General features: G+C 27.8%; 1 protein-coding gene across 2 annotated transcripts; it reads left to right on the forward strand.

The window, feature by feature from the left end:
* The first annotated feature begins 2601 nt into the window (after positions 1–2601).
* LOC136084271 (uncharacterized) lies at positions 2602–5337 on the forward strand. Of its 2 annotated transcripts, XM_065804346.1 has the most exons (10): positions 2602–2739; positions 2828–2878; positions 2992–3068; positions 3294–3342; positions 3511–3605; positions 3720–3803; positions 4205–4239; positions 4552–4604; positions 4967–5074; positions 5194–5337. In XM_065804346.1, the coding sequence occupies exons 1-9, from the start codon at positions 2619–2621 to the stop codon at positions 4978–4980; spliced, it is 579 nt and encodes a 192-aa protein (XP_065660418.1). In that variant the 5' UTR covers positions 2602–2618; the 3' UTR covers positions 4981–5074; positions 5194–5337. The 2 variants fall into 2 exon arrangements, with proteins under 2 accessions (XP_065660418.1, XP_065660417.1); XM_065804345.1 differs by lacking the exons at positions 4967–5074; positions 5194–5337 and having other exon boundaries at positions 4552–4930.
* Positions 5338–22941: the final 17604 nt, after the last annotated feature.

The following is a 22941-nucleotide window of genomic DNA, read 5'->3' on the forward strand; positions in this document are numbered from 1 at the left end:
ATGACTTATGGTCAATGATGTTCAAATAAAACTTACCATGGGGGATATGATATTCTAAGCAACAAATTCATTTGATATACAAGGTTATACAAACACGTATGTTACAAGTAGTATTATAAGTATCAATATGAAACAAATATTTATAGATAAAGATAAAATAGATCTATTAAATAGTTTTTTAGGGTTTGGTTTTTACTGCTTTTATAGTAATACTTTATAGTATAATGCATTAGTTTATGCAATAAAATTTATACAATACATATTAGCATTTTAATTCTAATACTTATTTTGAAAATGAAAATGCTACTCTCTCTCTCTCTCTCTCTCTCTCTCTCTATATATATATATATATATATATATATATATATATATATATATATATATATATATATATATATATATATATATATATATATATATATATATATATATATATATATATCTATATATAGATATATGTATATATATATATATATGTATACATATTATATATATATATATATATATATATATATATATATATATATATATATATATATATATATTTATATATATGTATATACAGTCTTGGCCATAAGTTTGGAACCGATGAATTTTTTTCTCATAGGAACGTTTCTATGACGCGTACGGCATTTAACTGCTGCAGCATCGTGTTTATGCAGCATCAGTTGCATAGTTAAATGCCTTCGCGACTTCTTAATCGTTGCAAAACGTGAATCGTGTAACTTTACACCGCAGCAGAGCATCGTGAACAATATGACCCTCATTAAGCTGCATTATACACTGTTCAATGCCTAAACTATCGTTCCCTTGAACTAATGTTTACCTGAACTAATATTCGGTTGAACTAATGTTGAAATATACTTACTTATATTAACAAACTATACATTATATTTTAATCAATTAATTAGCTGATTTACATATATATTAACTGCATATCAGTGCGAAAGGTAAGGCTTAACTTCTTATAAGTATAAAATTAATTAATTTATCCTTTTATTGTTATATAAGAAGTAAAAATATGCAAATAAATCGCTTTATTTGTATAAATGTTTGCAAATTATCATTCAATAATATATACTATTCATAAAAATAGATCTATTAATTTATAATTATTTATATTATTAGCAGTAAGTATTCTACATTAACATGTACAGTGCGTAAAATGACTAGAAGTATTGAATTGTCGAAGGAGAAAAGGGCACAGATGATGATCCTACACCAGCAGAATTATTCTCACAGTAAAATAGCTGGTATACTGCACATATCTAAGTCTGCTGTCACCAAAGGCATTGCAAGAGCAAAGCAGTTGGGAACTCTGGAATCCAGAAAGAGGTCTGGACGACCTCGCATAACTTCTGCCACAACGGATCGGGTGATACATCGGCTTGCTGCTGCAAATCCAACATGGTCATCTCTCCAGATAGCAGTAAATTCATCACTTCCTGCCAGTACAAGAACAATCAGAAGACGCCTTTTGAAGGAATTCAAGCTGCCAGCAAAGAAAGCCATGTTAAGTAAAAAGAATATCCGTGACCGCTTGACATTCTGTCGCAAGTACAAAGACTGGACTGCACAAGACTGGAAAAAAACTATGTTTTCAGATGAGTCAACTTTTTCTCAGTTTGCCTCATATATCAGACATGTCAGGAGACCTGCAAAACAAAGATACAACATCAGGTATGTTGTTCCCACTGTGAAGCAGGCGCCTACCGTTATGGTGTGGGCAAGTTTCTCGGCATCAGGTCGAGGTGCCATATGGTTCATGCCAAAGAATACAACCATCAATGCTCAAGTTTACCTTGGGATATTAAAGGAAAAGTTGAACACTCACATGAACATTCTAAAATGTAAGGTATTTCAGCATGATGGTGCACCCTGCCACAGAGCAGCAGTTGTAACCAACTGGCTAAGACAGAAACATATCGAAGTCTTGGGTCCATGGCCTGGCTTAAGTCCTGACCTAAACCCAATAGAAAACATGTGGACAATGATTAAGCAGAAGGTTGTTGCCACAAATCCAACGTCAGAGAAGTCTCTGATTGATGCCATCAAGCGTGTATGGACAACTGCCATAACCCCAGAATACTGCGCGAAATTGTCCGATTCAATGCCAGCGAGAATAGCAGCAGTACTGGGTGCCAAAGGACATTATTCAAAATACTGATACCATTTTTTACATGACAGAATATTTACTTGTATATAATATTTAAAATAAAAATGATTTCAAAAGTTTTTGTTGATATTTTTGGTATAAAAAGTGTAATTATATCAAAAAACCTAATCGGTTCCAAACTTATGGCCAAGACTGTATATATATATATATATATATATATATATATATATATATATATATATATATATATATATATATATATATATATATATATATATATATATATATATATATATATATATATATATATATATATATATATATATATATATATATATATATATATATATATATATATATATATATATATATATATATAATTAAAGCATATATATATGTATATATATTATTAAAGTATAAGTCTATTTATTTATTTCGTTTTAATTCATATATTCGAATATATGAAATAATATTAATTTTTAATTAAGTTTACATATATACAATGGAGAAAATATTGGTAAATTGTGTGTTGTGTAAAAAATCTACTGATAATGATAGATATCATTTTGGATGTTATAAATTATGGGAAAATGATCTGCTCAAAATTTGCAATACATGTGCAGGTATACAATTTGTTATGTCATTTTTAATTTGTCTTTAATTTGATTATATATAAATCAAATTTAATAGATATATTCCTTTATTTAATAGACTCAATAAGTGGTATTTCTTATCAAGAAAAAGTTGTTATAGTTGAAAAAGGTATCATTGTCACACTATATTTGTACTATCTATTATGTATGTATATAAATATGTGTGTGTGTCTGTTTGTGTGTCTATATATATGCATAATAATATATGTGTATATTATTTAGCTTTTCAAAAGTTCACAAAGCAATCAATTTGTAAAATTTTATCATCAGCATTGCTTAAGTCAATTTTTGTGGGTCAAGTATGTGTAATATATGTCACCGTTACTGTTAAAAGTTGCTTATTTCTTTCGGATTTAATTAAGAAAATTTAATAATGAAAATAGCTTCAAACAAGTATTAAAACATAATGTCAAAATTTGGAAAAATAAAAAAAAATAGCCATTTTTTTAATTTAAAATTTTTTAGTAATTAAGTAATGTTATTTTAGACTTTTTAAAAATGAAGTTTTATTTATTGCTTTATAGCTATACAGTTATAGACATATTATATATAGTTCTGGTATGAAATCAAAACGTAAGTTTTATTTTAAATTTTACCAATATTATGTTAACATTATTGTTTTTCTTTTGTAAACTTTATCAAGTATTTGTGTTTTACTTTTCGCAGATAATTTAAGGTTATATTTTGTAATAGACATAAGAAAACATAATTACAAGATTCAACTTAATTTTAAAATAAAAGGGAACCTTATGGACCAAGATTTGATGTACTTATTGACAAATCAACAAAAAGATGACTTATTGTTGACTTTAGGCAAATTCTCGAATAATCTCAAGGTAAGTGTTATATATAAGCAAATAAGAAATTGATTATCTATGTTTAAAGTTGTTTAAGTTGTTTAATATTATTTTAAAATAAAGAAAAGTTTAAAATTTTGTTTTTTCATTTAGGATAGTGATTTTACATTTAAAGTCTTGGTCCCTGAAGCAATATTATATCTGTTTGCTGAATTGGAAGGAATCTCAAGAAATAAAGTATTGTTCATTAAATTGCAACATTCTGCATAAAAATTAATCAAACCTTGTAATATGCTATGATAAAATCTTGTAATTAAGCATTATGATTGTTTGATTTCTAAACAAAATCAACCAATCATCATTGTTATCCATATTTTTAACATTATTAGTTTATTACAGACAGAGGGCTGCATATATATATATATATATATATATATATATATATATATATATATATATATATATATATATATATATATATATATATATATATATATATATATATATATATATATATATATATATATATATATATATATATATATATATATATATATATATATATATATATATATATATATTTATATATATATTTATATATTTATATCTATATGTATATATTAATTATGTTTTACTAGGCTGAAGTATTGCTAAGTTCTTACTCTTTACAAAGGTATGATTTTCAAGACTAACTGGTGAAAGGTGTCATTTTATAAAATTCAGTACTAAATTTGGTATTAATTGATATTTTTTTATTAACTGATTATTCCAGGAATCAAGCTAGAATAAATTTTCATACATTTTAAATTTTTTACTGATTAGTATTGCTGTGATTGCTTCTAATTTATTCTAGATTGCATTAGTTTATTCTAGATTCCATTAATTGAAACATCCTAATTATTTATGCAATTTTATAATGTACTAATGGCAAATTGCCAATGGCAATCAAGTATATTGATTGATTGAATGACTGATTTCATTTCAGAACCAATGAGTTAGTGAGTAAATTATCTGATGAAGACGATGATTTTTTTTTAGGTAATAATTTTTTTCTATGATTATTTGTTTGCTTTGTCGAGACAGTACATTATATGCTCAATAAGTTTAATCCCATGGGGCTGTAGAAAATTGTTCCACTAATCAAAATCTGTTTCATATATAATGCAACTTTCACTTGCTGGTGGTTCCACTTACAGCCTGTTGCCTATTTTTGAAATAAAATATAACACTCCTGCCTGTTACTATTTTTAAATAAAATAAAACAAATTGTTATTTTTGTATGCATATTTTTTTTTAATTGTTTTTATTGTTTTTCTATTATTACGTTTTAAAATTTTATTTTTATTTTTTTATCAACTAAAAGACGGTATATTACCTAAAATACCACTACTATTTTATAGATAAAACGCGATAACTGCATTCCAAATCGATGGTTTCACTTGGAATGCATTGGTTATGGTAAAAAAACAAGTGCTTTATTTACTTGCTCAAACATTTCTCTTGCTAATGTAAGTTGTTAAAAAAATCGGTTTTAGTTTTTTTTGCTTTATCAACTTTATACTTAATTTCGTGAAAATTTTTGAATAAATAAAACAATAAATTATTTGGACTAATATCATGTTTTTAGATATGTCTGCCACGATGAGAGTTGATTTCGTTATAGTTGAAACTTTGATTCTTAAAAGATTATTTTTTAAAAAACGTTGTTATTATTAATTGTTTTTTAAAAACCGTTCATATTAACAATGAAGTTTAACAGTAATTATTTTTTTATGTGGGAAGATATTTTTATTCAGAATTTAATTCGATTAAAAAAATTATAGCAAATCAATTTGTTTAAAAATCAAATCCGATACATCAAATTTTACTTAGAATATCATATCCCCCTTGTGTAACATTCGTTTTTGACATAGCACTTAGTAAATTATAGAATATAGTATCAAATTTTTACTTAGAATATCATATCCCCCACATATAAGAATCGTTTTTGACAAAGAAGTTAGTAAAGTATAAGATATACTTTTATATTTTACTTAGAATATCATATCCCCCTCGTATAAGACTCGTATTTGACAAAGAAGTTAGTAAAATATAGGATTTAGTTTCAAATTCTTACTTAGAATATCATATCCCACTTATATAAGAATCGTTTTTGACAAAGAAGGTAGTAAAATATAGGATATACTATTATGTTTTACTTAGAATATCATATCCCCCTTGTGTAACATTCGTTTTTGACGTAGCACTTAGTAAACTATAGAATATAGTATCAATTTTTTTACCTAGAATATCATATCCCCCACATATAAGAATCGTTTTTGACATAGATGTTAGTAAAGTATAAGATATACTTTTATATTTTACTTAGAACATCATATCCCCCTTGTATAACATTCGCTTTCGACATAAAACTTTGTAAAATATAGGATTTAGTATCAAATTTTTACTTAGAATATCATGTCCCCCTCGTATAAGACTCGTATTTGACAAAGAAGTTAGTAAAATATAGGATTTAGTTTCAAATTCTTACTTAGAATATCATATCCCCCTCGTATAGGAATCGTATTTGACAAAGAAGTTAGTAAAATATAGGATATACTTTTATATTTTACTTAGAATATCATATCCCCCTCGTATAAGAATCGTATTTGACAAAGAAGTTAGTAAAATATAGGATTTAGTATCAAATTTTTACTTAAAATATCATATCCTGCTTGCGTAATATTCTTATTCGGCATAGAACTAAGTTAATTATAGGATATAGTATCAATATTTTACTTAGAATATCATATCCCCCTTCTATAAGAATCGTATTTGACAAAGGAGTTAGTAAAATATAGGATTTAGTATCAAATTTTTACTTAGAATATCATATCCCCCTCGTATAGGAATCGTATTTGACGAAGAAGTTAGTAAAATATAGGATATACGATTATATTTTACTTAGAGTATCATATCCCCGTTTTGTAACATTCGTTTTCGACATAAAACTTAGTAAAATATAGGATTTAGTATTAAACTTTACTTAGAATATCATATCCCCCTCGTATAAGAATCGTATTTGACAAAGAAGTTAGTAAAATATAGGATTTAGTATCAAATTTTTACTTAATATATCATATCCTCCTTGCGTAATATACTTATTCGGCATAGAACTAAGTTAATTATAGGATATAGTATCAATTTTTTACTTAGAATATCATATCCCCCTTCTATAAGAATCGTATTTAACAAAGAAGTTAGTAAAGTATAGGATACACTGTTATATTTTATTTAAAATATCATATCCCTCCTGTGTAATATTCGTATTCGACATAGAACTTCGTCAATTATAGGATATAATATCAAATATTTACTTAGAATATCATATCCCACTTATATAAGAATCTTTTTTGACAAAGAAGTTAGTAAAATATAGGATATACTATTATATTTTACTTAGAATGTTATATTTCCCTTGTTTAACATTCGTTTTCTACATAAAACTTAGTAAAATATAGGATAGAGTATCAAATTTTGGTTAGAACGTTATATCCCCTTTGTATAATAATCGAATTTGACATAAAACTTAAGAAATATAGTGTACATTATTATTTTTCACTGAGAATATTATATCCTTCTTGCATAAGAATTTTATTAGATATATAATTTAGTATAATATAGGATATAATATCAATTTTTTACTTTAAATAACATTTATGCATAAATTCGATCTTACTTTTCTACCATTTATAAACATTGTTTATGTCCGATTATTCTTTCGGACGGCCTAGGTGCACTTCTAAATGTTATAACTTAAAATATCGTCTGCGTTTTCAATGTTCTTATGGGGGATATGATATTCTATGCGGATACGATATTCTATTACACAGCACACTCTTCACTTAGATACCATAAATGGTTTAAAAATTTTGTTATTGCAATGGTTGCAATGTTTTCATTAATATTTTTAAATTTAACCAATTTTCTCAAAAAATATATATCATTTAGGGGAGCTCCTGTAGTATTCGTTGCTGAAAACCAGGCCTCTACGTAACAGTATACAACGAAAACGCAAATTTCTGCATTCAGTTTTGAATTATCCTTTCTCATTTTCATTTGATTGCGAAATAAAAAAAGTTTTAAACAATAAATCGCTTTAGACATCTATCTCGCTAAATGATATGCACCGGGGACCCTAAAACTCACATTTGTTTTATCTCCAAAAAAAATGAGCGTCAACTGCATAAACTCTTTGTAGTCATCACGTGCTTGCTCTTCTGCAAGTTTCTGTTTCACAAAATAAATAATTTCGGGCGCTACATCTTTCAGCGCATTATAAACGGCTTCATCGCTGGTATAATCTAAAAATTTCATTTTATCAATATTCTTCCAGTTTTCTTTCAGTGCTTTGAATTGAGCAATTTCAGGGCCGGATGCTACAATTGCTTTTGTCCTCGTGAATACACCAGCCAAAACGACCTCAAATATATGGTGTCGGCATGGAAGCCACAAAATATCTCGCCCTAACCTTTGTTGAAGCAGAACTGCAGCTCCTTTTATACGTCCAGAGTTTGATGCTGTAGTATTAAAACAAAAGGCTTGAATTTTTTCGGTTAAATTCCATTCATCAGTGATATGGAACACAGCAGAGCAAATTTCCGATCCTCCTGATGATGCAATTCCAGGTACTCCTAATAATTGTTCAAAATCTAAACCAACCGCGACCACAGGAAGCCGATCAATTTTCTGATTTTTTGTGATATCAGGCAATAATTTGGAATCCCAATGCACTTCAATAAAATTTGCATCATTTCCTACCGATTTTATTGATGAATATTTTATTTTCCGCAAAATCTCTCTATTTCTTTTGATAGACGATCTATTCAGAACAAACTCGGTGATATCTATATTAAGAGCTTCTAGGACGGCAGAAATAATATGCATTGCATCCCTGTCACTCACTTTACATTTGTTCAAGGCAGCGGCCAGGCGAGGTGTCATTAACGTCTTTCGTTCTCTCTTGTTTGAAGATGGACCCTGTTCAGATTCCGATATTAAATATGTGTCATCTTCATTGTTGTCTTGATTTATCACTTTTTTCTGTGAATCTTCGTTTTTTTTATCTTTCATTTCAAAATATGCAATCGAACAACTAGAATTTTCCAACAAATCTTCTTTTCTTTTCAACTCTGCAGCTGTGCGTTCTTCTTTCCGCTTTTCCTTACGTAATAATTTGATATCTACTCCCAACATACAACCTACTCTACCTTTCTCCCTTTGCTTAATTAAAAACTCTCTATCTTCGGCGATTTTATTCTCATTTAACGCATTTAAGGTGGCATTATCAAAAAGGTTGTCTAAATCTTCTTTAAATCATTTTCTTTTTCTCTCTGCCGTTCAGTATCTCTATTTTTAGATTTTTCTAAATTTCGGACATTATCGTACAAAGATTTTAATTTCGAAATACAGTTTAAACGGTTTTGAACTGGGACTCTTGCTTTTTTCTAAAAAACGACCACTTCATCAATAACTAAAGCACTGCTGTCATTAAGATTTAAATTTACTACTCTCATTTTATAAAAAAGTACACTCAAAACATCTCGTTTGCATGGTAATTTACTACCGCAGATTTGATTTTTCATCACTCCAACTAGATAAATATTTTTCCGAAAAGTGGACATTTTAGCACTTTTATCAATTACTTATATAGCACGTCTTTTCTTATGCACTTCATGTACGAAACTAAAACGAATGTAGCATTGAACAAATAATATGTAAAAACAAAATTGACTTGTAGAGACTTGTAGTTACGCTTGTAGCGAATTCAGAATGCACTTGGCAGTTAGTTGCGAATAGCATCGTCAGAGCATGTTAGACAGTCAGATGCATGAATTTTTAAGGCCAATGCGTTAATATTATGTTAAAAGTGTTAACATTATCGGATTTAGCTGAAATTTTGTATTTTTAATGTTTTGGTGTAACTGAACAAAATAACAAATAATTTTGAAAAAATATGAACTTTCAAAAATAAGGACCACCCTAACATATATATATATATATATATATATATATATATATATATATATATATATATATATATATATATAGCATTTCACATAAAATCAGTTAAGATAGTTTTACGGATAGTTAGTAAATTAATCATTGATTAATTTACTAACAACCCGTATGACAGCTTGCATATTCCTAGTAAATGTAATAATAATAAAATATTTCAATACCAAGATAAAGTCAGATGCTCAAACTAAGTAAGGCCTATTAGACTCCTTTTAGCAGTATTGGTATGAAAAAAAAGAAACAGTTTAAAAAAATTGAAGTAAAAGTAAAAATTAAACATAATGGGCCCCAAAAATCATAGTTCAGGTATTTTGATCTCTCAATACTTTGATATCCATTATACAATTTCTATTCATACAATATTATTTCGCTCATAAGTTTTTTATAAAAGCATTTTAATGTCTCATTAAAAGCGTTTTAATGAGGCATTAAAATGCTTTTAATGAGACTTTAAAATGCTTTTAATGAGACATTAAAATGATTTTAATGAGACATTAAAATGCTTTTAATGAAACATTAAAATGCTTTTAATGAAACAATAAAAAAAATTTTAAATTGACCACTTTAATTACTTTTTGATTTACTTTCATTTTAGTTATGACGTTATTGCCAGGGAGAGTACACAAAGAAGTTAAAGCTTTTACATTGTCAACAAAAGTATGTAGCACTACTTAGTAACTTAATAATCAATTTACTCATTCCAATCTTAGCATAAATATATTTAATGCTTACTTTTTCTTGTCATGAACCTTTTTATTATTGACGAAGTTAATTGTTTTAAAAATATCTTGAATGAACGTTGTACTAAATTAGTTATTTAAATTATTTCTTTTTATGGGGACATTCAAAACAACTATATTATTTATTTATTAGTAATATTTCGAGACCACTAGACGGTCTTATCATCAGACCATGAAACTAAACATTTTTACAAAAAGGGTTTAAAAAACTTGTTAAAAAAACGTTATATTGAAGGTAAATTTCTAATCTGAATAAAACACATCATTGGTTTCCAAAAACTTGTGTTTTAATATTGACCATTATCCAAATTGATTTCCATTGGATGGCGTGGACTATTTTGTTGGTACTGTTTATCGAAAGCTTCCTTAATTTATTTTTCAAACTTATTAGAACTAATTAGTGAAAATTTCCGTGACAAAATATTTTATGGTTTGATACACCAGAATTATTCCATTTCCCGCCATGAATCAATTTTTGATGTTGTAAAAATCTCAACTAAACTTAAAATTATAGAAATAAAAGCGCTTGTTGATCTTTGTTTCCAAAATTACTTGAAACAAAATTTGTGAAAATTAAGGACCATTAAAGACCTATTTTGAAAATTAATGAACAATTGGTCTTGCTTTATTGTTTGTTAATCTGAAGCATTTTCGCAACACCGTGAATAAAATACAATTGCATTGAATAATAATGCTAATATAAAATCTTTTTTACGATACGTAGTTGACGGTCACAACACGTAGATGATACGTAGATGACAGTCACGCACAAGTTGAATTAATCGAACAAGATAAAATGTTACTTGATATTCTCAACCAACAAAATACCAGCCTGAAATATACAATGCAACTTGAAGATAAAAATAAACCACTCATTTTTTAGATATTATTATTACCATTAGCATAAAATGGTTTGTACGAGTTCAAGGTTCACCGAAAAGATGTATTACCAGTGTCCAAATTAAACCAAATTCGGGACATGATCCAACAGTTTTTGAAGGTATTTTTACTGGTTTTATTCATAGAGCTTACAAAATTTACAAAATGAAAGTGATTTTCTAATACAAGGGTTTGCTGCAAATGGTTACGAAAAATATAAATAAAAAATAATAATTCAAGTTTATAAAACAATAACATCAAAACTTTATCTGACACAAAAAAAACCTAGCTCCTTTAATGATTTGAAGATAGTTTCGCTACCGTGGATACGTGGAATAAGCCCACAACTTTGAAGTATATATCGGCCCAAAAACATAGAAAAATCAAAACTTTGGTACAGAGCTGTCTTTAAATCTACTTCTAATTTACAAACAGCATTTACAATTAAAATTAAATCCGTATTGCCACGCTTCAGCAAACCAGATATTTATAAACTAACTTGTAGTTCCGGTAAATCATATGTAAGTAATACTGGTGTGAAAGTGTCCACAAGATTTTTACAACACCAAAATTCGATTCTTGACGGTAAATGGAATAATTCTGGTGTATCAAACCATGAAAATTTTTTCAGGGAAATATTTACTGGACTGATGTCAAAGTTTAGGCATTGAGTTCTAATAAATTTGAAAGAAAATTCGGGCAGCTTTGGATATACAGTACCAACAAACTTATCCACGTGACCCAATGGGAATCAATTTGGATGATAAACACAGGTTTTTGAAATCCAATGATGCGTTTTATTCAGATTAAAAATTGGCGTTCAATATAATGTTTTTTTTAACGAGTTTTTTAAACATTTTTTGTAAAAATATTTAGTTTTATGGTCTGATGCTGAGACCGTCTAGTGGTCTCGAAGTATTGCTAATAAATAAATTATAAAATTGTTTAGAACGTCTCCATAAAAAGCAATAGTTTAAAATGAATAAGTTACGAAGTTAATGTTTTCAACGTACTTGTTTATGTCTAAATGTAAATTTAGAATTAACTTCCCAGTCGGGACACGTCGTACGGAGGACGTCGCTGGAAGTCTCAAGGACGTCCAGAAGTCCGTAAGAGGTCCCATGGATTTCCCATGGACGAAGTATTCCCACTGGGTTATATGCAGTTTATTTTGATGATTTATATTATTGTAAGGAAAAAATATATGTATATATTAATTACAAAATAGTTATATACGACAACCTAGATTATAAATCACCTATTGACAAACATTAAAAAAACATGTTTCCAGACTAATGTAACTCTTGAATTGAAAAACTCTACTTTAAAGTTATTTTCGTTGCCTCGCAATTTTAAAATAAAAATTCTTTTGTAACCGCAGTATTTTCTGCGAATTTATTTCCACATCGAAAATAAATTTATATCAGAAAACAATTCTATGCGTAAGCCGAATAATTTTATTTTCTATACTAAAACTTGCGCCACTGAAATAAATTTACGGAGGAAATAAACTTGTACGACGTTGCCCTTCAAACGTTAAAGTTTTCCATTAAAGTTGATAGTTATATGAGTCATAAATCTGAATGGGTTGCTTTGGATAAACCGAACCATACATTTATATTTGATTGATGATACAGATATACAAAAACCTTACAATCTTTAAAAATTCACAATAACCTACTTGTTGAAACTTTTGACACAAGGTAGACAGTAATTTGGTGGTTATGATACTTAAATATGAATTTAAAGTTTCTTATCAGACTCAATTACTAACCATGAGCAAGATCGCGTCTCGTTCTCGTTTCTCATGAGAAATGGGACTTCTTGTGAAAAACGAGAAATAGAAAATTCTCGCGAGAAGTAGAACGAGACTTAAATATTATATTATTTTCCAAATTAAAAATTATTATAATTTACAAAATGCTTAATAATTTATTTTTTAATTAATTAATATTTTGACTCCGTGATTTTAATAAATCTAATTAAAAATTTAGTTTGTTTTGACAAAAACAAATTAAATTTTTAATTAGATTTTTAATTAGATTTTTTAATTAGATGTTTAAAAAAAAATCTAATTAAAATCTAAAAAATATTTAAAATCTAATAAAAAATTTTAATTAGATTTTAAATATTTTTAACTAGATTTTTAATACTTTTAACTAGATTTTAAATATTTTTAATTAGATTTTAAATATTTTTAATTAGATTTTAAATACAAAATCTTTTTGTATAAAATGGTGCACTTTCGACTTAATTTCATTAGTTTACCAGTGGAATTCAACTTGACACATATTGTTCATATTGAAAAGAAATATTCTTGCCTCGTTTCAACGATCAAAAATGTCTCCAAGAAAAAACAAAATCTGGAGATATTTTCAAAAAACAAGTGACGGTGCTGAATGCAAGGCGTGCAAAAAGTCTTTGAAAACAAAAGATGGAAACACAAGCGGACTTCATCGTCACCTCGAAAAAAAAACACAGCCAAGATTACGTTGAGTATTCTGAAAAAACTGACGACTCTCTTCATCCTCCTCCTAAGAAGAAACAACGAACCATGGTCGATATGCTTGAAACAAAGTCCAAATATGACAAAGAAAATTCCATTCAAAAACAGTTTGACTCTGCAATGCTGGATTACTTTTGCACTGATCTGGCATCCTTTTCAGCAGTCGAAGGAAGAGGTTTGAAGAAATTGTTTGACATTGCAAACCCTAAACTGAGCTTTCATCACAAAACAACATATTCAAGAAAGCTTTCAATTCGGTCAAGAGAATTTCAAGCTGAAATGAAGAGCATAATAGCGGAGATTATGCCAAATCTAAAAAGTGCTGCATTTACTTCTGACCTTTGGACTTCTAGAGCTCAGGACAGCTACATCTCTTTGACTTTTCATGCTATTGACGAAAATTGGAGACTACATCACTGGACACCCCATGTCCAACAGTTCTCAGGCAGACACACAGGTATCTTAATTGAAGGAAAGCTGGATTCTTTTTTAGAAGAACTAAATTTGCCTGCTGATTCGCCAATGTACTGCGTAAACGACCAGGCAAGAAACATGAAACTTGCAGTCAAATTGTAAAAGCGCCTTGATCAATACTTGTGCAACAATCATATTTTGCAATGTGCAGTTCGAGACTCAATTGGAATGACTGCTGGAATGGATGATGCGTTGCAAGCATGCAAAGATTTAGCTTCGTTAACACACCAGTCAACAGTTGCAGCTGAGTTGCTTGAATCAGAATCAGACGCTCAAGGAATCAATTTTAGACAGTTACGCCAATCTGTTGACACAAGATGAAATAGTGAACTGGATTGCATCGCTTCTGTCTTACATCTAAAGAGTGCAATTATCAGCTTATGAGCAAATGAAGATTATTTTTTCTTCAAAGACAATCAGTGCATCACAGTGAAAATCAATTGAGGGAGCAGTAGAAATTTTGGCATTACTTAAAGAAGCTACAGAAACGGCTGAGTCTATTCCAACAATTAACACTGTCGCCGATTCTCTTTATTTAATCCAAAATTGATCAATTTATTGAGACGGATGGAAAAAATGGCTACGGTGTCTTGTATGCAAAAAACCTGAAAAGCTGCATTGATAAAAGATTTCCTCTTTGTCACACTGGAAACTTATTGAGTGCTGCAGCAAGCTACATAAATCCTGCTTTAAAGGGACTTTACTTGAAGCTCTTCAAAAAATTTTAAACAACAAAAGAATGGTTAGCCTCACAGGTTAAGGATAATGTTGAGTACCAACCTGTTGCCAGAGTCCTTTCAGCAGATTTGTACCCTAATTCAAAACTGAAGCGCAAGTTAAACGTCAGACTTGAAACACAAGAGCCAACATCTGAACTGAATCCTATTTTGAGCGAAATGTGCCAGTATGAATATCTCCCTGATGCCAAAAAAGACTTTTCGATTCTTGATTGGTGGAAATTGCATTCAAATACATTGCAAGAACTCTCTTCATTAGCTAGACAAATTTTAGCTATTCGAGCAAGTTCAACTATATCAGAGAGAGTGTTTAGCTCAGGTGGAAATGTCGTCCGATCATCCAGACACAACTTACATCCAGAAAAAGTAGAACAAATCATCTTAATCAGAGAAAACATTGCCTTGTTTGTTTAAAAAGTTTGGCAAAAAATTCTGAATTAATGTTTGAAAAAGTTGTTTACATTTGACAAATGTCATTTGTGTCTATTTGTCAAAACCATGTTTACATTTTTTTTTACTTGGATTTTAATAAATTTGTTTTCAAAAACTGTTAAATTTCTCGTCTCGTCTAGTTCTCGGTCTCACGAGAATTACTAACTTCTCGTCTCGCTCATGGTTATCAATTATCTACTACAATAACACAATTTTTCTGTTAATGTCCATTTCAGATTATGTTTTAAACAATTTAATGTAACTCAATTTTTTTATGTAAACAAGTTTAAAGTTATGTGAACAAGATAAAACAAGTAATTAATATTTTAGTGAAGTTCATAAAAGGTTAGTATTTTTATGTGAACAAATAAAACTATTATTTGTTTTTCAACCTTGATATAAGGCCGGGTGAATAAAAAAAAGCAACTGCTTTTACCCGGTAACTGGTCAGCTTTACGTGAATAAAAAATTTAAGGAAAAAGTTTAAATTTGGTCAAATTTTTATTCACCAAAAGCTGAACAATTACCCCCAAAACCGCTGAGTAAAAGCAACTGCTTTTTTTTAATCACCCGGCCTATAATTCCGATACTTTACCTTAAAGTTTTATCTAAAATGCATGTCTCAATCTGTTTATAACATATTGCTATTGCCAAATGAGTTTTATCTTATCAAGTTGTCTATTGCATTTTTTCAACAAATAATAAACCATTAGACAATAACAAACTAGTAGCTTATTTAAAAAGCAAATTTAATTTATAAGAAGATTGACTGTGACTTGTTACTTTTCTTCTAAATGAAATAGATGTAAATCGAAAACGTATTTATAAAGGAGGTGGTTTGACCGGTATGTCAAAAAAAAGAGCTGATGAACAGGCGACAACGACAGCGTAAATATTTATAATTTGCTCTTTGTTCTCATTAAACAAAAATGATGCTGCAATGCTTCCAGTAAAAATATGACTGCTGTCTATCTAAGAGAAACTACTATAAAAGTATTGATATATTTTTTTTTTTATATAGATTTTTTTCAAATTCAGATAACATTAATCTATCATTAATCGAACGAAATATAAAAACTTTATCCTACATAAACTTTAAAAAAATAAAAAGCTAATCTTTTAAAAGTAAAACAAATACCATTAGACAATTAATTCGACGTCAAATTCCTCTTGAGCGAAATTTTCTGTTTTAGAAGGCTTTGATATTTATTTAATAACATTCAAAGTATATAATTATAAAACTTCTATGGGAATAGCGATGAAAAACTACTTAGTTTCTGTAAGCTATAATTCATTTGGTTAAAACTTATCTATCAAAGTTTGAAGAACTTATATAACTATAAAATTGGGAATTGCGATACAAAATACCTTTTTTTTTCATAAACAAACATTAAAAAATCTTTAAAACCTCTAAAAACTTGAGCAACTGAGAGACTGACCTAAGCGGCTGCCTAGTTTGTCTATGCCAAAGGCTAACTCTCTCTTTCTTTCTTTCTTTCTTTCTTTCTTTCTTTCTTTCTTTCTTTCTTTCTTTCTCTCTCTCTCTGTATATATATATATATATATATATATATATATATATATATATATATATATATATATATATATATATATATATATATATATATATATATATATATATATATATATATATATATATATATATAAAGAGAGATAAAAAAAGACGTTTTAAAACGTCTAAAACACTTATTACTACGTATTTTATACGCCCAAAACGCGCTTTTACGCTTAGGTAGCGACTAGCTAGCTAGTCGCTAGCTCGTTTACCACCGGGTTCTATACAGCGTTTGGTTTCCTCAGTTAAACACATTTTATCTATTTTGATCTAGCCATGGCCATTCATTTTTACTTCACCTTTATATGAGAATGCGACTATTCTTTTAATCGTTCACTTAAGTATAAAACTATTTTAAGCTTGATGTTTAAAACAGAGGTAAAATATTGATTCCAAGTTAACATTCACACTCTTAACTAACTTTCTTAAGCATACCTACAACACGTAAATCTGTTAGCAAACAGTATTTTCCCCCACTACTTTTCCGATTTGAAAAATTACGGCATATAGATGAGACATTTCATTAAATTTTTACTTTTCTTAGATGGTGCTATCAGCAATTTCTTTTTTAGTCCAATTTTAACTAACCCTCATGCGGTGGAACAGCTCTCTTGACTTTTCTTTGCAATTTTCGAAAATGCTATCACTCCAATCAACGCTTCCAGCTAAGAAACATTTGATAAATGCAACTTGGAAGTACAATACAGCTTGGAAATGCAATGCCACTGATTAATTTTCAATGAGTTTATTAAACTGAATGAAAAGTTGTAATGGTGTAAAGGTGAAATGAATATAAAAAATTATATATATATATATATATATATATAATTATATATATATATATATATATATATATATATATATATATATATATATATATATATATATATATATATATATATATATATATATATATATATATTTATATATTTATATATTTATATATATATATATATATAATATATATATATATACATTTTTATTTATATATGTATGTATGTATATGTGTATGTATGTATGCAGGGGTGGTGCCAGCGTATTTTGGTCTTCGTGACATCTAACTTCCAGACATAGAGCAAACTCCAAACATTTATATTTTTATACTCGAGTCAAATAAGGATGCTTTGAAAAATATTGTGGTGATTGGAGCCTGGGAACAAAAAAGCCCTAAATTTTTAGCCCCTCTCCCTGCCCTAAACGTGAGAGCAACTTTTAGCGTTTGAGCGTTAAAAAAATATGACCATTTAAAGTTTAAACCCCCCTCAGTTTGAGGGGGCTGCAAATTTATATGGTCATAATTTTTGAATGCTGAGAAATTATACTATGAAACTTAAAATTTCTTGATGAATATAAGTCTAGTTGAAAATAGTAGAAAAAATATATCATCAACTTGTTGCTCTCTTGTTTGGAGCAGGGAGAGCTAAAATATTAGGACTTTTTTATTCCTAGGCTCCAATCATCGCAAAAATCTAGATGACCAAAATACGCTGGCGCCACCCCTGGTGTTCGTTAACCCCAAAACATTTATATTCATAAAATGCTTAACTAATTGTACTCGTGATCTTATTTCTTGTTTTTAAATAAATTTGTTTTACGGCGCAAATAAAAAGATTTAACGGAATACTTTTTTAATGGAATACTTTAGGAAAATATTTCTTCAAAAGCCCAAGTAATAATAAATTAAAGTATTTGTAAATATATTTTTGAAACAAATTAGTTTACAGAGTTAAATGAAATCACAAAATCCTAGGGACTTTAATACATTTTAAATTAACAAGAACTAAGTAGGCTATAACTATTGCCTTAATTCTCTAAGTTTTGATTCTAAAATTTTATGGTTTAGGCCAACTTACCCCACCACATGGTAAGTCGGCGCAAACTATAAAAATAATTATTAATGTACTATTAAGTGCAAAATTATTAGAAATTTTTTTACAATTAATTTTGGCAACAAATTTAAGGCAAAAATTTAATATTACTTTTAACTGGTACCAAATATTAGTACGCATAACAGCCAAAACAGTAGCCCACTTTTTATATGTGAAAAAAAAAGCTAAAAAAAAAGGGATCTTTTTTGATGAAAGACTCTGAAGATAAACGCAGTTTGTCAGCTTACCCTTGCGGCCAACTAGACCCTAGACTCCCCTACTGTTTTTATGGATTTTTAAAAAGTTTTCCGTAAACACAACTTTAAATATATACTTTTTGAGACATATCTGTTTTTTAACCATTTTAGTCATTACCTATACAAATGCTGAAAAAAGTTTTAAGTGAACTAATTAACTCAACGCAAAGTTAAGACAAATTCAAAATATATCATGGATATTTTCCGCATTTTCAAAATATGACCGAAATATCACTAACAATATACTTATTTATTTTTTTGGAGTTTAATTTTGCAGCCATATTGAATAAAATAATGATGGCTTTAGTGAAGGAACAGAATGAAGCTATAAAGCCTATAATAAAAAAATAAAATAAACAGAAAATGAAACTTAAGATTCAATATTTAGGAGCCAAAATATTTAATTAAACCCACTTTTAATATATCTACTTTGTTATGCTATGTGCACATAGAACACTCAAGCAATGCAAGAGAAAATGGTAATAAAGATCTCTAATGAGGCTGAGATCATTAATTTCAACCATTTTCCTTAACTTATTGAAAACAGATAAAGAATAAATTGGAAGTGTACATCAGATCTTTGATGACCCGTATTACGGGTCCGGACTTTCTAGTATCGTATAATAACTTGAAAATAAGCAAATATTTTTAAATTAGATAATGTAAGTTGCATTATAATAATTGAATAAATCATGTTTGTTTATGAAATTGAGATTTTTTTTTGAAGGTAGGATGGGGGGGGGGGATATTTTTTTAATAAATTAGGTTGCTAATGTATTTTAAATGTGTATATATAAATGTATATATAAGTAAAGCTACAGTTAAGCAGCATAAAATGGTTATATTTTTTTGTTTGTTGCACTCTCGTCAGTGGAGGCTTTTTAAACGTTAGAAATATTAATTAAAATGATAAAAGAAAAAAGATTCCTACTCCATGCCAAACCCTAAGTTGATGTGGCGGCACTTCCTTGTATCAGCAGGTTATAAGATTGTCGATGTAGCAACACTTCATCTAGCAGTAGACTACAAGATAGTTGATTTATGTACTAAAGCAAATAAATAATCCTCATGTTTAAAAAGTCCACTCTCGTGTGGAGACTTGCTCTCTCCACTGAGAGAGCAAGTCTCCACACGACAGACCACACAAGTGAAAAAATAAAGTTATTTTAAACCGCCTAACTGTAGCCAGATGTCCATTTTTTTTGAAAATTTGAAGTTTTATATATTTTTATGATAACTTAGTCCTAAGCGATTTAAAAATTCTTAACAAAAAACTATGTTTTAAGGTTCTAAGTTAAAAAAAAGGGCAACTTTGAAACAACCACTATTGTCCAACCGGGTAGAAAACACAGTTGTCCAAGTTATTTATAACTAAACCAATAATAATAAAAGCGTAAGTCACATGATTAATCCTTAAGAAAAATACTTCGAATGTAGTAAACAACATTACGTTCACAGAAAAACATTTTATATATATATATATATATATATATATATATATATATATATATATATATATATATATATATATATTTATATAGAAAGAGAGAGAGAGAGAGAGAGAGAGAGAGAGAGAGAGAGAGAGAGAGAGAGAGAGAGAGAGAGAGAGAGCTACATGTATTACAACACATCATGCTTTTAATTGTCTTGAAATGTCCAAACGTTTAAAATCAGCATGTATACTATTCCAGGCAACTGCTGTTTTATTTTTTTTATTAACACTAGTATACTTTAAACTCAAAAATTTTATTTTAATGCCATGATTATGAAACTGGAAACAGATGGTCTGATAATGTATGTTCCATGCTGAATGATTTTAAATTATCAATTATTTCTATTATTAAAGGATATCAAATTGACTTGCAATTTTTTGTGCTAGGCAATATATAAAAGTTTTAGATTGATTTTATTATCTAGTTAATAAAACTGAAAAACTTGACAGCTCCGTTACAAATTAGAACTCTGACATATTCTGTATAGGTATGACACCAATATAGAATGTGACAGTTTATACATATATATACATATATATATATATATATATATATATATATATATATATATATATATATATATATATATATATATATATATATATATATATATATATATATAAATTTATTATTGCTCTGTTCTTTTAGAACATTGAGCACTCTATTTGTAGAATACACTAACATAATTTATAATTTATATATATATATATATATATACATATATATATATATATATACATATATATATATATATATACATATATATATATATATATATATATATATATTATATATATATATATATATATGTATATATATATGTATATTATATATATATATATATATATATATATATATATATGTATATATATATATATGTATATATATATATATATATATATATATATATATATATTATATATATATATATATATATATATATATATACATATATATACATATATATATATATATATATATATATATATACATATATATATATACATATATATATATATACATATATATATATGTATATATATATATATATATATATATATATATATATATATATATATATATATATATATATCAGCAAAAATTCAATTTATATTTTTACAAAAATGCGAGAAACATAAGTTAGTTCCGAAATCTTTACGAATCAGTTTTTCTTTAAATTCAAAGACAGCAAGAAGTATTATTTTTCGTTTTAGATTTGCACTTTTACTTTGTATAAAAAATGATTCTAAAAGACGATACTTTAATCTTATTAGTATTACTAAAAACCTCAGGAGAGATCTTAAAAAAATTGAAGACAAAAACTATAATCAGGTGATATTTATCACTGAAAAAGCTCGTGAAAGTATGTTTATAAAATCTAAAGAACGATTAATTAAAAAGTTTAAAATACTTCAAATTGAATTCAATTACAACAAAAGTAATAATAAATCAACAAAATACACTAAAAACGCGATTTTAAATCTTTGTCATACCAAGATACCTGAAAATCAAATCGATCTTCTGAATTTTGGTCCACTTTTTATACCTTCCTTGAGATCTATACCATACATGGACATTATTATAACAACTGAGTCGTCTGCCTTGAAACTCGAATATAATAAAAAAAAGTTGAAAAAGCCATAATAATACACAATAACGCTATAATAACGGATATAACTGTTGTTAATAATACACAAGAAAAACATGAGTTCAAGGTTTACAGGAAAGATGCTATAACCAATATCCAAATCAAACCTCATTCTTACCACGATCCCAAAAATTTAAAAGCAATATTCAACGGATATATATACAGAGCATAGTCAATATGCAGCAAAAAAAAATTTATTTCACTTTCTAAAGAAAGTGAAATAAATTTTTTAATTCAAGTGTTTACTGAAAATGGGTATGATGGAAAAATGCTTAAAGATATTTCTTATCACGTTCGAAAAAAACGTTTAGCAAATAAAAATGAAATTCTATCAAACTCTAATAACCTTCCTACAATTTCTTTACCATGGAAATAATATCATGGAAATAATACCAATAGTAATAATCTCCCAGACTTAGAAGCATATTAAGAAAAGCTGGTTATTGAACTGTTTTTAAGTCAAGTGCAAACCTAAAAACACTATTAACGTTTAGAAATAAATCAAAATTACCACGCAACAGCCAACCTGGAACCTATTTAATTAAGTGCAAATGCTCCAAAGTGTATGTCGGTGAATTAAAACTTCAAATAAGAACAAGGGTTCAACAACACCAAAATATTTTTACTGAAGGCAAGTTAAACCAGTCTGCATTAGTTTTGCATAAAGTAAATTGCGATGAGGATAATAAATGGGATTGGGCAGAAACA

This window comes from Hydra vulgaris, chromosome 08 (genome assembly GCF_038396675.1).
Source record: "Hydra vulgaris chromosome 08, alternate assembly HydraT2T_AEP".
Lineage (NCBI taxonomy): Eukaryota > Metazoa > Cnidaria > Hydrozoa > Anthoathecata > Hydridae > Hydra > Hydra vulgaris.

What these genes read in the sequence shown, in the direction of transcription:
- LOC136084271 (XM_065804345.1), top strand. Translation starts at nt 2,619, where the DNA reads ATGGAGAAAATATTGGTAAATTGTGTGTTGTGTAAAAAATCTACTGAT. An exon ending in AGTTGTTATAGTTGAAAAAG is followed by an intron (nt 2,879 to 2,991) that starts GTATCATTGTCA and finishes TATATTATTTAG; the next exon opens with CTTTTCAAAAGTTCACAAAG. An exon ending in TTCTGGTATGAAATCAAAAC is followed by an intron (nt 3,343 to 3,510) that starts GTAAGTTTTATT and finishes TTAAAATAAAAG; the next exon opens with GGAACCTTATGGACCAAGAT.